General features: G+C 40.5%; 1 protein-coding gene and 1 non-coding gene across 2 annotated transcripts in view; one reads left to right on the top strand and one right to left on the bottom strand.

Moving 5' to 3' along the window:
• LOC145407192 (SPRY domain-containing protein 7) overlaps nt 1–7494 on the top strand; it is an 82864-nt gene extending 75370 nt beyond the window's left edge. Inside the window, exons 3-5 of the mRNA XM_080278229.1 lie at nt 6125–6285; nt 7008–7110; nt 7388–7494. Coding sequence (XP_080134355.1) covers nt 6125–6285; nt 7008–7110; nt 7388–7494 — 371 coding nt within the window. The remainder of the gene's footprint in view (nt 1–6124; nt 6286–7007; nt 7111–7387) is intronic.
• LOC145407345 (5S ribosomal RNA) lies at nt 5194–5312 on the bottom strand. Its single transcript, XR_013898706.1, has one exon. It is a non-coding gene; the product is annotated as a 5S ribosomal RNA (ribosomal RNA).
• Nucleotides 7495–18022: the final 10528 nt, after the last annotated feature.

Genomic DNA, 18022 nt, shown 5'->3' on the forward strand with positions numbered 1-18022 from the left:
TAATAATGATATCAGTAATAATAATAATAATAATAATAATAATAATAATAACAACAATAATAATAAAATACTACTACCATACTACTACTACTAATCATCATCATCATCATCATCATCTTAAATGTTGGGACCAACTGGCTAGCCCTTGGCTCCTACGCTTCTCGTGGGGCAATGTAGGTTTGGATGATGGATGGATGGATGAATAATAATAATAATAATAATAGTAATAATGATAATATTAACCCCTCCTGTCCGGGTGGCATGTATACATGACGACCTGGAGACATCTGGGTGACATGTATACATGATCTGGTGTTTTGTAGTATTATTGTTATTGTATTATTATTATGATTATTGTATCATATTATAAGAGCATATTATACCATAATTTAATATGATAGGTTTAGCTGAGAAATTATGGATTAACCCGCCGCGTCCCGGAGACGTGAATTCACGTCCTCACATGATGTGCACTCATATCCCGGAGACGTAAATTAATGCAGCAACATTGCAAGGACATTGCAAGGTCCCTAATTTGCACAATTTTCAATTTTCGCGAGTGATTTTTGGCACGTATACACGGGACACCTTCCTCTACAAGATGTCAGGCTTACCCAGTATGACCTCCTCCCCCCCCCTGCATGACCTTTTCTCAGCAATTCACCTGTTACTGGTGACCTGGCCAGTAAAGCCATGTCATGCCACGGTACAATATTCAGGGCCAGAGTGATTCCCCAATCGATGACAATGTGGAGGACAAACATTAGACGAAGAAACAGTCAGAAATGATGATCAGGTAATGTGGCAAAAAAAGGTCAGGAATGGTCATGATTTAGTGAGTGAAACAATGCTTATAATGCCTATATTACCGTTTGAAAACCAATATACTCTCGTACTACATATAAATTCGTACCAAATAAATAAATAAATACCGTTTATGAGTGGTGTAGAATAGTTATCCTCCCATTGCACTCGTTTTCTTTGCAGCCAGCCTGATAGAAAACCCTGTAAGGTAAGGACGTACTGCTACCTGGATCGAGTATTTTAAACCTCAGGTGAGCGATTTCTCTATGAATTTTCAATGTTTCTCACCAAAAGCGAATGTTTGAGCCCCCCAAAAAAAAGGTCCAAAAAAGTCGGGACTGGGGCGTACCACTACCCAGAAAACGTCAGGATGGGGCGGGTTAAATAATGGTGATTTTTAGGAAAAACACCTGCTGGTGGTTTGGGTGGTACCCCCAGACGTGATGGGTTAATAATAATGATAATAACAACACCCACTGCTGCTGCCACCCATCATCATCATCAGCATCATCTTCATTCATTATCATCATCATCATCATCAGCAGCAGCAGCAGTAGCAGTAGCCATCAATCACATCATCATCATCACTGGTGTTGTGCTTCTGAAAAGTGCCAGTTTTCCCTTCAAGGAATTAAATACCAGTATTGCTCAACATACATTTACTCCATTTACAATTACAAGAATTGTAACATCACTTACATACGGTACAGACTTCATCACTAGGAGTGGCCACAGTTAAAGCCTATAATCATCCATCACAACACATCTTTCCAGATCATAGCTTTTTGAAGAGAGAAAGATTTGACAAATGCTTTATATGTAATGGCAATTTATTTCATAACCAAGGGGCAGTTCAAGAAAAAAAATTGGTGACAGAAAGATGACTAATGAACAGCTCCAGGTTCATCAAGGCACAAGAACATAAAATGAGAGGATAACTGCAGTAGACCAGTTGAATCATCTTCACATCCTAACATCATACGTGCGGGCAGAAGTTTGAACAATTCAGCAATATGCTTTGGTTTGCCAAACATAAGAAATCTTGACAGTAACTTGACACGGTTGAAATTTAGCTCTGGACTTTATTGGCAGCCATTGCAACTCAGTTACAAATCAGAGGTTCTTGGAGAGAAACCAAAGATAAGCTTTGTTAGGTAATTTTTTCGTTTCAGCCAGGACTTGCCATCACAATAAATCCCAGGTGTTCTATTGGTGTTTAATATGATTCATTCAATTTTTACCATCTTTTCCATTGGAATGACCAGTTTTTTAGGAACAGTATATTGGCCTCCCAGAATGAGTGAATTATCTGTATAAGTAATTTTAGGCTTTAACCTATCTTGACCTCAATCAACCTAATCAAGACCTGGGCAGCTCAACTCCAACCAAAACAAATTGCAGCCTTATCTTAGTAACTGGCCATACATTCCTGAAAAATAGCAAAAATGTGAGTGTGCCTGATGCTCTCAGAAGCCATGATAAAACTGAATTTCCAGGCAGTGCCTTAGCTTCCTGTATCCAGTTGGCTAGGTTTAAAAATATTATATCTCCATTATTACAGTACTGAGATCCAGTGCAAATGCCATAGAAGGAAAGGTGTTTGCACAGATGATATCTAACTAGAAAACGTCCCCAAAATAATGAGATCAAGTATGGGGTGAAATGAAAATACAGTGGAATCTCATAAATCGCGTGTTTCTAAACAGCAAATTTATAATGCGCAGCAACGTCATGGAACAGCTTGGAGTAGCAATAATTAGCAAAAATTATACGTACTGTAATTTGTGATTGTGACCACGAATGTGAAGGCTTTCCGATGTGTATTTGAACATCTGTTATGCTATGTTTGCACATATGGTGGTTTCTTAATAAGTAAGGCTGTATAAAAATGAGATTTTCCTTTCTGTGTCAGGTAGGCTAATTTTGAACCATTTAAAGATCTGGGATGAGTTGCCAGATGATGCCAGATCGATTAACACCAGCAGTGTTTACTTATTTTGCCTGTGGTTTTTAACTTTGATGGAGTTTTGGTTGAATGTAAAGATTGCTGTTCTTCTTGATATCCATAATTGTGGCAAAGTGGTTTCCATTGGTGTATTATCTAGGTTTACCGTCCTGTGTGGATATGGGCCAAATATTACTTGCCTAGCAAGGTTGATAACTCACTTGCAGACCTGTGTGCTTTCTTCACCTTAATATCCCATAATTTCTTTCTTGATGGATCATAAGGGATTGAAAAAGTTGCATAGAAGCCTGGCAGTGTTATTGCACCCAAATGCAGCAGTCAAACCATTAACCCATGGATTGCGAGCCACAGCTCGGGCTGGGAAGTGTTGCATTGTGAGCCACAGCTCAGGCTGTGCTAGCCCTCCAGTGGCCATCTATCTGTGCTCACTACTCCACCCCTACATAAACTTACACATGGTGCTACGCGAAGACGGACAGAGAGAGAGAGAGATATTTTTTTCATCAGATGATGCCATGGATGTTTATTTTCAAGTTTATAATAATTAAAAAAAAAAAAAATTCACTACTCCACTCCTTCGCATACTTACACATGGTGTTACGCAAAGACGGAGAGAGATTTTTTTTTTCACCAGATGATGCCCTGGATGTTTATCTTCAAGTTTATAATAAACAAAAACTTTTTTTTTTATTTTTTGCGCATGACGGGATGGGATAAAAAAAAGGTAATTGCACAATCCACAGGTAAATAAGGGCAAAAAGCACCAGTAAAAAAGCACAGCACCCCTCCACCATTTTGCAGCTACTAACAGTTTGGCTTGTCAACATTATAATTCGGCATTTATCTCGATGTTTACATATTTAGAGGTGAGAATTAAAATGGAAATCTCCAGTAGCTCAAATTAACAAAATTAAGGCTTTATTTTATTTATCAACCAATCATGTGTCACAGCAGGTGACAAGATTTATTTTTAGATGAATTTGCAGTCAGCTTATGCAGCCAGCACCCAGGTTGAGGCGTTTGCACCAAAATGCCACCATGTCGGCTGACCAGTCAATGAGCAGCTGAAAATATTGCCTGTCCAGTCTTCTTATAGGGGCCTTTGTTAATTACTAAACCAATCATATTCATGCATAGCAGTCACTCTAAGCCAATTACAGCACTTCCCTCCCACAAGGTACAACTAGGTATATACACTAAGCATGAAGGACATGCACACGAGAGCCCTGCCATCTGGCTCCTGCTCATGCATTGTCTCCTTTCTGTTGGCGTGCGGTTCCGGTGTGGTGTACGAGAGGATTTTTTTTTTTTTTTTTTTTCTACCGTGTTTCCTCTGTCTATCCAGTTTTACCATGGCTGATTGTATCCCACCTAAGCCTACAACTTCTTTGAGGAAGTGGAAGAAGAAGAAGCCAATGTTAACTTACACCCAGAAGTTAGATGTAATGAAGAACCCCTACCCCCTCCCCCGTCCATTCAAGCAATGTTGTCAGTAATAGTCAGGCAAGAATCTTACAATGTTGTTCATTTCCATTAAATGCTTTACTAATTTCTTTTCCAGGTTGTTAGAGTTCGCTGGTGACCAGTTTGATGTCAGTTTGGGGACAAGGGGGCAACCTTTCCAAAATGACAGACACGAATAATTTTTCCCATAAGATTATTTATTTCTAAATCACGAAATTCTCTAATCGCGTCATGTGCCCAGTCTCATAAGACCGCGATTCAGGCAATTCCACTGTAATACCCCTTGCTGCTCTATTCAACACAGGCTGGGCCTTCCTTAGTAAACTGTTTGGAAGATAATCCATAACAAGTTATAGTAAATGACACAAGGCAAGAGTATTGTATATACCAGTGTTAAGAGGCACTGTCTGTTTTGAAACTCTCACAGAGTACAGGTTTCTGATCTGCAGATTACAGCCCCTGACAACTGGATTAATACAATGTGTTCTTTATGATTTAGTTTTGAATTAAAATATACATTCAGGTTTCAGACAACTGGCTGGAGGAATTTTTAGTTCGCCAGTCTTTGGAGTCAGGTAATTATCAGTGTCATCACCCCTTCATTTTCTTCAAATAATGATTTGTGTTTTGCCATCATTCAGCTTGAGTCTCCTCTGGCATCCAGATCTTAATGTCAGTCTTTAGGGATTCCTGTTTATTCTTGGTATCATCAGTATCACCAGTATCTGTCATCTTAACAGAAAGATGTCATCATCACATCAGTTGCAGCAGGTTGTGCCAGCCAAGGCGAATTGGACCACGTGGACAGCCAGGGCGGATCGGGGCCAGTTCGTTTCATTCATTTCATTCATTCATTGCCAGACGCCATGTATCCCAGACGGGGTGGCCAAGGGCTTAGAGTTAATTGTTTTACAGGGAGGGGCACTAATCCTCCACCAACCCCACTTGACACGTAGGGATCCCAACAGCATCTGGTGTTCCCAGGCGGTCACCCATCCAAGTACTAACCAGACCCAACGTTGCTTAACTTCGCTGATTGGACGGGAAGCGGTGTACTCAACGTGGTATGGCCGTTCAGTTGTGAATAACACCTATGTAGATAATTTTTCTCAGGTGTTTGGTTATCTTTCATCATCAGAAACCATATATATATATATATATATATATATATATATATATTGTGTGCAAGTATAAGTTGATGCAGTTGATTTTAACAAGATGAGAGAAGTTTGAGTAAAGTGTGTAATATTTAGGAAAAGCAAATATGGTGGTGAACTTGTTTCTTAAAAAACAGTTTTTGGTGGAGTTCCTTCCTTTGAGCTTAATATTGGTTAAAGGTAATTGAATTTTTGTGTGAATATCTGTCATTATCTGTGCTTCATGTGTAACATAAAAAAAAAGGAAAAAGGTTAAGAACGGTAGTGGCTGCCATGGTGAATGACCATTGTTGGTCCAGGTTTGCTCTGGTGTGCTTACAGGTGCACCTCACTGGAGAGGACTTGAACCACTGTAGTATTTTCCATGATGTATGAAGTTATTTGCATGTAATTTGTGCAGCTGTATTTTGTGTGTATGTGTGTGTGTGCACATGCGTGCATGTGTGTGTGTACACATGCGTGCATGTGTGTGTGTGCGTGAGTGAGTGAGCTTTAGAGGCTGAGGTCAAGGCCTTGAAAATGTGGCCTCGAGGCCAAGGCCAGGCCTCAGTCCCATGTCTGCCTGCTGTCTGTGCCTATTTTTCTTCCTTCTCAATCATCATATCCCTTTACTTTATCTTTATAGCTGTGTTCATGTCCCCCTCTTTCTCACCTTATCCCTGAACTTAATATAGCTTCCTTGCTGGTTCCACTTCCCCACCTTCTTTTTTATCCCGTCCCTGAACTTTTGCAGGTGTGTGGGGGGTGGGGATAGCAACACGAAATGCCAACCTAAACAAAGTGCCACTGGGGGAAGATGCTCAGTCATGGGTGCTGTGCTCAGATGGGGCTGTGCGACACAATGCAGAGGAGAAGCACAAGATCCCAGACATTCCTCAAGAGGGGGATATCCTGGTAAGTTCTGTTGAACTGTAGTGGTTGTTTAGTTGTGAGTAGCTGTACATTAGTTTTGTTTAACATGACAGAGCTGCACTAGTTCCACTACTTGAGTACTAAGTCATGGTTGTATGAAATTCAATGAACCATTGGTATTAGGTAGGAATGAATCTCCACGGTTACTAGTCAAATTGGCCTTTCAGTCTGACTACACATGGCCATCAGCCGAGGTTAAATGGAGTTAGAGATTTCTGTTCAATTAAAAAAAACACACTATAGTTGTGTTGATCTTGATTTGTGGGGTGAGTGAGTGGTTCCCTCACCCTTGATATCAGAACAGAGTAGCATAGCCCCGGGTTCCTGTGCTTTTGAAGAGGCAACACAGGATTGGACAATTGGTCGTTAGGTTGTGGACTCATTCATTCAAGTCTTAAGAATCCTGGCTTAGCTCACAAGGATATAAGTGCAAATAGTTATGCATGAGGTGGAGGCAGGATTCCAAAAGTTTGAATGGTGTGTGAATGATTGCATGACCCATTTCACTGAGCATGCTAAAGTTTATGGTGCTTTGATGTTTTTTTTTTTTTTTTAATCCTGTCTCACCCCATTTTTAAAAGTGGGAGTTAGGTTTGGGATGATGATGATGATGGTGAATGTGATGATGAGATAAGTAGCAAATGTTGACATGTGAGGAGCAGTATGGAGATATTAGTGTGTAATATGTGTGTGTAATCATTTAGGGTGTGAGTTATGACCATGTGGAGCTCAATTTCTACATCAATGGCCGCCCCACCAACACGCCAGTCACAGGCTTCAAAGGCACTGTCTATCCGGCTCTCTATGGTATGTCTGAAAGAAGGTTCTTTTTATTCAGGACTTTTTTAATGCTTCTTAGTTACCTTCGTTTAACAGCCTATGCAGCTTTTTAGATCAATTATTAATTGATACATATTGATTTGCGAGTTTTATTTAATGATGCTGGATAATGCATTACCATAAACTTCACACAGGGTATGTAAATAAGATTGATAACAAGTACTGTATATGATGAGTTATAATTAGATGAACAGTATTTGAGTATCCATATTACATCACTGATCCTTATTATGTTATTTCACAGTTGATGATGGTGCAATCTTGGATGTGGTGTTTGAGAACTTTAGTCATGGACCACCCTCAGGCTATGACTCTATCATGGTTGAAAAATCACTACTGGAGAATGACTAGTGCCCTCGTATCATCACACACACACACACACACACACACACACACACACACACACACACATACACACGTCATTTGCCTCACTCTGTTTGCATTGCCCTCACCTCACTCTTGTCTCATGCTTGCTCATCTCTGCCTTACTTGCATCACCTTAGCTCTCAATCATGTTCTTATAACTAATTTCATGATTCAACATAGAACCCTTACTTTTCATATCGCCTTCTATTGCTTGCCTCATCCTAACTTGTACACTTCACGGGTCTTTCCTACATTCTTAACTACTTCTCTTCAGTGATGTCCTTTTGTTTTATTGTTGCTGAGCCCACCTTGCCTCATGTTACTTCATTACCCTTACTATCTTCAGAACTGCGACTTATTCACACCACTAACACAGATTGCATGTCTTTATTCCCTGCTCAGATGATACAAGTGATTCCCTGTACTGTATTGTGTGTATACACAGATACAACATTAAGTTTCTGAATACATACAGATAATTGTATAAAAATTCCACATTTTATAATGTAAGTTAATTCCACAGTTAAATATGTGCTCATGAACAATTGTACAGTACACTCATTCTTTATTGTAGATGTACTTGGTTGTAATATCTGTGTTAAAATCCAGAGTTGATGCCTTTTTTCTTGGCAGGACAAGACAGCTGTTTTGCATTCCCTTACTGGAGTTGTTCCATTGCTTGGGGGGGGGGGGGAGTTGTGACTTGGTGCAGTAAGAACAAGCAAGTAGTGACAGAGTCAACTCCTTCAGTCCAGTGACATAGTGTTTGTGTCACTCTTCCTACCTCCACCCACCTGTATTTGTATTTAGAGACTTTTCAAGCTGGAGGAAACATAAAACCATCAATAGCCAATTGAACATAAGAAATCTCCTATAAACTGGGAGAACATAACTTGTATTAATAATACAGGTAATAGTATTGTACAGTGAGGTAATAGTGCCAGTATTTTGCTACTTTTTCATTAATTGCCAATGTCACAGAAACTACAAGTGTCACTTGCTTCAGTTTATTTCCTCAAGTTATAGGTATATGTATAAGGAAGTTATACTGTGAAAACAGAGTTGTGCACAGAATAGTAGCATCATTGATATATGAGAAAACATGATGGTGCAACTGCCACATGCTATGTGTGCATAAAAGGTGCCAGTGGCATTTAAACTTCCAAACAAACATTAAACACTGCATAGAACAAAATGTTGTTAGATATTAGAAAGTCATACAGTGTCTGGAACAGAGCATTTTTAAGTATTTGAAATCATATACCATACACAGAATCAAGTTATTCAAGTAAAAATGTATTTACAGCATCAAAGAGTACAAAATTTACCATACAGTGAGGTCCTTGGCACCAAAAATATATGTGTCTCCCCCTCGCTAACTCGGATTTCTCTAATTTCAAAACCATCTAATTTGTATATGTGACAGCACTGTTTGGGACCTCAGGGTCACTGAAAGTCAGAAACCCTGGCTGCACTTTCTGTGATTCTACTTTATGAAAAAAGCAAATATTTAATGCAAAGTTTTCTGGCTTATTCAGGCTGTGTAACTTGTATAATGATGGCCTTTTTACATGGCCTCTACCTGGATCATCACCCTTTTCTATCCTGCAGTTGTGGCTTGAAAGTCCACACTACCTCACTGGTTATTGCTTGAATTAACCTGTATATGAAAGAAACATTAGCTAGCTACTTTTAGTGTGTGAAATATGTTCGCAACAGTTATTATTGCCATCATATGCATTAACCCCTAAAGTCCGTGCATCGCCTGCCACACAGAGCCAATACAGTCTAGAGGGGGTATGGAGGGTAGTTCGGGTGGGAGGGGACACAGAGGGCAGGATCCAATGGGGCACAGGGAGGTGGAGAGATGACCTGGAGGGGGGGGATCCCCACACCCAGGGAGGGGGGCCAGATCATGCTTCCCTCCACCAGATCTCTTAGTTTCCATTGGCTAGGTACCATTTACATCATAAAAGAGGCAGGGTTACAGCTCTCCAGTTTTATGCAACCTTGCTACGATTGTGAGACTTAGGACTTTACATACCAAGCACGGAAAACAACAATCGTCATACATAGGACTTTAGGGGTTAATATTATGGTCGCAGTTACCTCATACAACCTTGGTGCAATTGCCCCATTGGCACATATAAGGAACCACATGCTATATGCTGAAGGTATAAGTTCATAAAATTGTCATAACATACCTTATGCTGTCCATAATTACTGATAGTATTTTGGGGTATGCAGGCAGCTTTATTCATTTTGCATTAAACCTTAGCATTTACAGTGTATATTTTTGTTGTAAAAATTTGATGATATTTTCCTTTTATAAGAATACTGTACTGAACACAGTAATCACTTAACATGATGAAATTTAGGGATTATGTAGAACATTCAGTAGTGAATAAATTCCAGATGATTGTCTTTCAGTAAGCACTGCATATTTTAACAACAACTCATATTATGGACACATTCATGTAGTTTGTGCAAATACTGTACTTTGGACTTGGCATGATACCCCACTGTACGGTAATAATATTAATGATAATAATCTGCAGGTGACAAGAGTAGAATTTACAAATACATCCTTGAACTGAAGGGGTTAATATAGCTTGTATACAATATTGTGATTGATATTTGTGTTCTAAATGTAAATGTCACAATGCATCAGAATGAAGGTGTGTTCAGCCCACTATCTACATTGTACTGGTGAAGAGTGGATGAAGGCTGAGAGGTCACATCAAGGTGTATAGGTCTTTAGTGGTTAAGGATACCTTTATCAATGCAAGTTTCTCATTTTTTAAATAATTTGTTATGGTTACCACTTGACAGGTCTGTGATGATCTCATGCAGTGTTAATTTTGTTGGCATTTTAAACAGGTGCATTATATAATAGCCATCATCTGTGATTCATCAAGAAATCCTCCCAGACTTGTGAAATAATTTGTTTATTTCTCTTGTATTATGATCTGATCTACTTGTAGAATCATATTATGCGTGTATGCTGACCAGGATAGATGTATAATAAAAACCATCCTATTAAAAAAAATGGCAGATCTGACATACAGCAACTTTAAAAAGTCCATCTCATAACATCATCCCCAGAATACGTAGGCCATGTCCCAAGGTGTAATTTCATACTCATTATCATATCCAGTATAGGTCATGCCTCCCTGTCTTTCCCTTGAGACAAAGAATTTAATGTCTTGTTATTCCAGATACTGGTGTTCACAAATATCTTTACTGAACTATGTGCCTGGTGCCAAGTATTTCTCTTTGGTATCCATTATTTTGGTTTTCTCTGTCTCCTCTTCATCTTTTCATTTCTTTTAGGAGTGAATGTCCACTGAATTCTGTGCTTACATATATCATTTCTTCATCTTTTTCTTCTGCCTTCTTTTTATCATCTTCCATCCATAAGCTTCCCCTCACTCTTTTTTATTGCCTTGTCCTGTTATCATCCATCTTGTTTTGGTTTATCATTAGTCTTTGCCTCTTCACCATCAAAACCTGGCTGTATAATATTCTTTTTTACCAGATAATTAGTGTACATTTAATTACTGAATTTATGTCAGCCTTAAAGCCACTGTCCTCTATGTTCTGGTCCATTTATGAACTGTATTTCTGCATCATTCATTCTAGTCTGTTCACCAGACATTCCACTTGTCTTCCATCTTTGGTCTGCTGTGAGAGCTAAAGCCAGCTATATTATTGGGACACACCTCACTATATTTTAGTTACCACTACTTTATGTTCCTGTCACATGTACACATCCATCGCAGTGCTATCTCGTAACTCCTTGACTAAAGTGATGTCTTTTTTCATATAATCAGGCTACCACCAGATGATTTTGTTCACCTTCTGGAGGAACTTGCACAGTGCATGGTTAATTTAACCTGTACAATCCTGCTGTCGCAAAACATCTCGATTAATCCCAGCGACGTGATGGTGCCGACAGCAAAATTCATGCACTGTAGCACGTCTCAAACTGCTTTAATCTAGCTTATTTTTTGCTAAGGAGTAGCTTAATATATTGGCAACACTGTGTCCAAGCAGTTGTAGTACTGAGTGTGGTTCTGCATGGCTGGACAACATCAGTGTGCCACTGTCCGTCAGAGCGTCAGGATGTCGCGACAATCACGCCATTTTTCCGCCTCATTGGGCTGGAAGAGGCTGTTGAAATTGTCACATGGATCCTTCTGTCCCTTCCTTAAGTGATTCTTCAGAAGAGAAAGACCGGGATGACTATTCTGGGGAGGAATATGAGCCAGTGGAGGACACTGAGAAAGGGGAATCCCCCTTTCTCCTCCCCCGTTTTCTCTCATCCTGCCCAGCTTGGTGGGAAAACATTGCTCATGGTTTGGGAAACTGGGCTAAAAACACGACGGACGGCCATCCTGGTCTTATTTCTCCTATAAGGGATACTTTTTTTGCTTTTCCTTGATTTATATGTCCTTTTGGATTGTTTTATGCAATAAAATTTTTTTCCGTTTTTGGTCTGGGATTGGGTGGGTATAATATTGCAAAAATGCCTGGGATGGTACGGTTAAAGCTACAGTACCTATATCTGACATCTCCATTTTGACTCTTCTTCCCAGAACTGAATAAAATCATCTGGCATGTAAAAAATGCAGCTTAAAAAGATGTCATTGGATGGAAAGAATATACATTTCTTGCTGTACAGTATTATACCTCTTCCACTATCTTTCCATTCTTCTGTGCATTTGCTGTTAAACAGTTTTTCAATCAACATAGCCCATCAGATGAAAACATTCATTTTGCTTCCATTTTGCCAAGTCATTCATCATCACATTGTATCATGTTCTGTGGTATAATGCGCAGTTTGCCTCAAAACTCACACATCACCTGTTACCATTAATCCCTTCATTATGGGAGGTCCTTTGTAAGCTTATAATATTGTCTGGTGGTTGCAAGAATGAAATGGAAGAATCGTCATTGTGGTAAAGAGGTTAATGGAGGTTAATATTAATTCCTTCAGTCAGAGAGGTCCTCCATGAGCTGAATAACATTATATGCAGGTCCATCCATTCATCATCCAATCCTGTTTTGTCCCAAGAGGAGTGTAGGAGCCCGGGGCTAGGCAAGTTGGTCCTGACATTTAAGATGAGAGTGACCAGCCTCACTCATCCTTGACTGGCATTACATGAGCAATAAACCCAAACCACCCCATGGATATAAACTTGCACCAGCTCAATCCGATTGGAGTGCCGCAATTACCCACTAAACCACCAGGTACCATAATTTGGTTATATGGTTACCACCTAGTGTAGTAAATGGTTTCCTGGTGCACAAGAAACCATTCGGGTTGTCATTCAGTGTAGAGTCACCCATAGGCAGAAAGAACAGGAAAAAATGAAGGAAAGAAAGACAAAAGAGAGAGTGTAAAGTCACCTGTAGGCAGAAGGACAAGGAAAGAATGAAGTAAAGAAAAACTGAAGGGGACGGAAGGAAAGGAGGGACGAGAGGAAAGGGCAGACACCCGAGAGCAGCACTACATTGAGTGCGTGGATGGTGAGCACCCCCACCTACCACTTTATATGCAGGTAATCTTTAAAAATAAACAAGGCAGAGTTGTATTAAGTGGATCATAATTAGTTACCATCACAAACTACAAGCACTTTCATTTTTTTTTTCTAGTGATTCCTTGCTATCTCTGCATTTATTACAATACTGTATTACATTACAGTAAACTCTCATTTATCTGGCGTAATTAAGCCAAGCCCCATGCTGAATAACTTGAAATGCCGGATATTGCATAGTATCCCCTATCAGCTCAGTATTTGGCGTCGGGCCGTATATTGCATTATTATCCATCTCAACCCTCTGTCCTAAAAACTTTCCCATAAGTAAAAGATGAAAATTAGCATAAAATAAAATTATTACACAATACAGTAATTCAGGGCTGGTTGGCTACCATTTGTGAGATGGTTGATACATCTCGACACCAGATGTTGCATAGAACTGCCGGATGCATCCCATTTCGGTGCCAGGTATTGTATAATTTTGCCAGATATTGCTTTAATAGAGCCGAGCCAGCAGTGCCGGATATTGTGACGACAGATAATTGAGAGTTTAATGTACTATCTTTTTAATCCCTCCAAGACTGCTGAGGTATTATTAAATTTTACAGTCTTTATGTGACCACCAGATAATTTTAATCAACTTGTGAAGGATCTTGATTAATGAAGGGTTTTTATGATGGCTATATCTGACCCCTTTCAGCTAAAAAATTCTCTTCAGAGTTGAATAAAGCCATCTGGGGAAACCATGAATAATAAAAAAATGTCATTGTAGTGAAGTGGATAAAAGTAACAACTGTGAGCTTTGCACCCTGCTGAATGGATGTGGTCCACTTGGGTACTTATGTATGCCTCCTCCTCCTCTTTGTCTTTTTCTGATTTGTTTGCATTGTTCCATGTAAGGTATGCTCATCCCATTTTTTCACACAACTTTCTTTCAATTCTTTTTCCGCTACTTCCAGACTGTTTTTGCATTTATGTCCTCCTCCATTTTCACTTTCAATTGGTAGAGAGTTGGCCTACAGTCCTACCTGACCCAGGTTCAAATCCTTGCTGGGGCAGGGAACAGTTTAAGGATTTGAATTTCATAAAATCAAACTTTACTGATCTACCAGAAGACCTGATGACATGTTGTAAAATACCCCCGCTAATACCAATATACCAGTCCTGTATGAGACAGCCCTAGCATGTATTCAATATAGACGGTGGGTGTTAGCACCAAAGTGGTGACATGTAGAGGTGTATGGCATGTAGGAGGACTACTGGGCCTTGAGAGCAGGCTGTGAAGCCTATGCTCAGAATCGGACACATTAAAAAAAATAAATAAGTAAATAAATTAAATAATCCATATTGCTAAAAAAACAATCATCCATATTGTTGAACTCTTTTAAAGTACAGTACAGACAAGTTGCTATACAGCGAGCACTTGCATAACACAGGAATATTGTACCCTGAAACTCCCGTTTTATGGGAATTCTGTGTTATAGGGCCATGTGTTTACATGTTAAAGGGATTCATTGTACAGTACCTAAGCCAGCCCTAAGTTCAAACTTTGGGTCATCTTTCAATTTTTTTTTGCAGGACATTTACCTACCTAATAAAGACTTCATTACATACAAACGCTGGAGGATTCCTCACCATGAATGGAAGAGGTTGTGGGCTTGCTTTGGGGAAGTGGAGTGGGGTTCCAAGGCAGGGCAGGACTCCTACTGGTCCCCACCATGGTCGTCCTGCCATGCTGGTTCCACAGAGTCCTCTTCTCAGAAAGATGAGTAGTCCTGTACGTCCTGATTCCTCTGTTGCTACTCCTCTGGTTCCTGCACAAATCCCTAAAAGTCAACAGAAACATCAGACTTAGCATCATCTTCTGGTTGTTGATGCTCTTGAATCTCTCGACGAAAGTAGCGGATGAGGAGAGTTTGGTGGTGTTGGCGAATTTTCTCTTGTTGGGGGTCTTCAAAGGATCGCATTATATGCAACACAGTGTCCAGAGTTTTAGCCTTGCGTACCTAATCAATTTCAAATACCGGGATGGCTTCCTCAAGCACTTCTGCATCAGCCAAGATGTTGTTGATACGAGCCATCGACATAACTGTTGTGGTGGATGGTGCCTCTGCCCAATCTTCGTGGTCCTCTGCCTCCCGATGTTCCCGGTCTAACTCGTCAATTCTTTGCGTGGCTTCCAATGGCGTGGTTTTATCCTCAACTACCTCCACCAAATCTTGTTCGTGCACCTCTTCACATCCAGGCATAGCTCAGCATGCTCTCAATGCTTCCTCCACTGCCCCACTGACTGTACATCACCACCATTCCCAGCACACAACTTAGGGGTCAGCCTTTGCCAGATGTGCTTGATAGTAGCAACTGAGTCGTGTTCCCAAGCCTTCAGAATGTTGGCGACAACATTCTGCATGTTGTAGCATTCCGGAAGGCAGTCACAGTCACACGGAGATGTTCTGCAGGGTCAGGCTGAGGCAAACGGAATGGGAGCATGGTTGGGCTGGGTCAGGTGGCCAAAAAAAAGAGCAAAGATCACACAGAGCACATGTGCAACCAGAGTGTAGGGAGAGGGTAGGCTCAACTGAGACAGGAATGCTCATTGGGCCATGACGACACCCCATGCAGAGACAATAGCTGTTCCTCCATCACTTCCCCCCTCTGGCATCCTCATGGCTGACATTAAAGTTTCTTTGGCTCATGTATTTTCTGCCATCACTGGCCTCAATACTAACAAGGCATATGGGCATGGTGGGGTCCCTCCTGTTGTCCTCAAGAACTGTGCTTCTGTGCTTACACCCTGCCTAGGTAAACTCTTTTGCCTTTGTCTGTCAACTTGTACCTTTCCTTCTTGCTGGGGGTTTGCTCTCATTCAGCCAGTCCCAAAGAAGGGTGACCATTCCCAACCCTCTAACTATCGCCCAATTGCTTTAACATCCTGTGTCTCAAAAATTCTGGAGTCTGTTCTTAACAGAAAATTTTTAAAGCATCTTTCCCATCACAACCTTCTTTATGATCATCAGTATGGGTTCCATCAGGGACGCTCCACTGGCGATCATCTCCCCTATCTTTCAGACTCACGGTCATTCTCCTTTCGGGACTTTGGCGGAAGCTTTGCCATTGCACTTGACATCTCAAAGGCTTTCAATTGAGTCTGGTATAAATGTTTAATTTCCAAACTGCCCTCTTACAGTTTCTATCCTTCTATCTGTGCCTTCATCGATAGCTTCTTTTCTGGTCGTTGTATAGCTGCTGTTGTAGATGGCCACCATTCTTCTCCTAGATCTATCAACTGTGATGTTCCTCAGGGCTCTGTCCTGTCATCAACTCTCTTCCTTTTATTCATCTATGATTTCTAAGCTGTACATCTAACCCTATCCACTCGTACGCTGATGATTCCACCCTTCACCTTTTCGTTCGGTTCCCGCAACGTCCTTCTCAGTAGTTACTTCAACAAACAAGGGATGAGGCAATGGTACAACTAATGTCTGACATGGCTTGTATCTCTGACTGGGGTAAAAATAACCTTGTTTTTAATGCATCAAAGACTCGGTTCTTACACATGTCTACCCAACAAAATCTTCCACAGGAGTACCCACTGATGTTTAATAATATCCAGCTCAATCTTGCATCATCCCTAAACATACTTGGGGTTTCATTCTCTCAGGACTTATCTTGGAAAGATCATATCCGGTACAGCTTGGTAAAATCTGCTTCCAAGAGACTGGGTGTGCTAAGCCAACTCTGCACCTTCTTTACCCCTGCACAGTTGTTGACTTTATACACGGGTTTTATTCACTCCTGTGTAGGGTACAACGCTCATGTGTGGGGAGGCTCCCCATATACAACTCTTCTCAATAGAGTGGAGTCTAAGGCATCTCGTCTCATTGACTCTTTTCCTCTTACTGGCTCCCTTCAACCTCTGTCTCTTTGCTGCGCTGTTGCATCTTTATCTCTTTTCTATTGCTGCTTCAATGGTCAATGCTCCTCTGAACTGTGTACTTGCATCCCTCCATCTCTATGACGGGCCCGTAGCACCCGTTTAGCAACAAACTCTCATCCCGTTTCTGTCCAACTCTCTAATGCAAGAATCAACTGTCATTCCCAGTCCTTCATTTATGCAACACTTCAACTCTGGAAAACTCTCCCTCTGTCAGTATTTCCTACTTCCCATGATCTCCAGTCTTTCAAACGCAGTGTGTCCAGGCATCTCAAAACGAATGGATCTTGAATTTGGCTCTCTTTTGTTTTGTTATGTTTTTTTCTTGGAAGGAATGTTTTGGCATCTTCTTCCTTGTATTAAAAAAAAAAAAAATGTCATAGGCTGATGCAACCCACGCTTTGTCTACGACTTGCCGCTTTGTGTGAATTCCAACTAATTTTATGCCTCGCGCCATGTCCTGTCTGTCATTGGCCGCATTGTATGACTTTGAAAAATAAATTGGGGTCTCCCACCACGTTATGTCCATTGTCACCGCATGCTCAGGTGCTGTAAAAAGATAAGCAGCTTCCTCTGACCGCATTATATCTATTTTTTCCACGTTGTGACAGTTTTGGGACATAAAATGGCACTTCTCATGTTATGTGAGAACTGTGCTCTGTGATCATGCGTTATGTGAGCTCCTGCTGTATTTTCATTGGTTTTGCAGGCTCCTTAACATTTCCTTTGCTCCGTTTATCTACATTGGAACATTGGTATTTTCTTGAATGTTATTTATGCCACCTGACATCCTCAGATGTGAAAAAAAAAAAAAAGTCTGAATGATGATGATGATACAATCTGTACTACTTTACTCTCAAAGCTGTAAAGTGATCTTCTACAGCTTCAATTTTCTGAACTGTGATAGTCTAGCTTTGTGGCCTTGTAAGACTAAAAGGGGTAATATTGTACAATATATAATTGGCAGTTCCCCCCACTCTTTTTCTTTTTACCAAGAATATTAAGATGCCTTATGCAAAATGCACTGCTGTAAATG

This window comes from Coenobita brevimanus, chromosome 72 (genome assembly GCF_032717465.1).
Source record: "Coenobita brevimanus isolate Jiangsu-jjx chromosome 72, ASM3271746v2, whole genome shotgun sequence".
Classification (NCBI taxonomy): domain Eukaryota; kingdom Metazoa; phylum Arthropoda; class Malacostraca; order Decapoda; family Coenobitidae; genus Coenobita; species Coenobita brevimanus.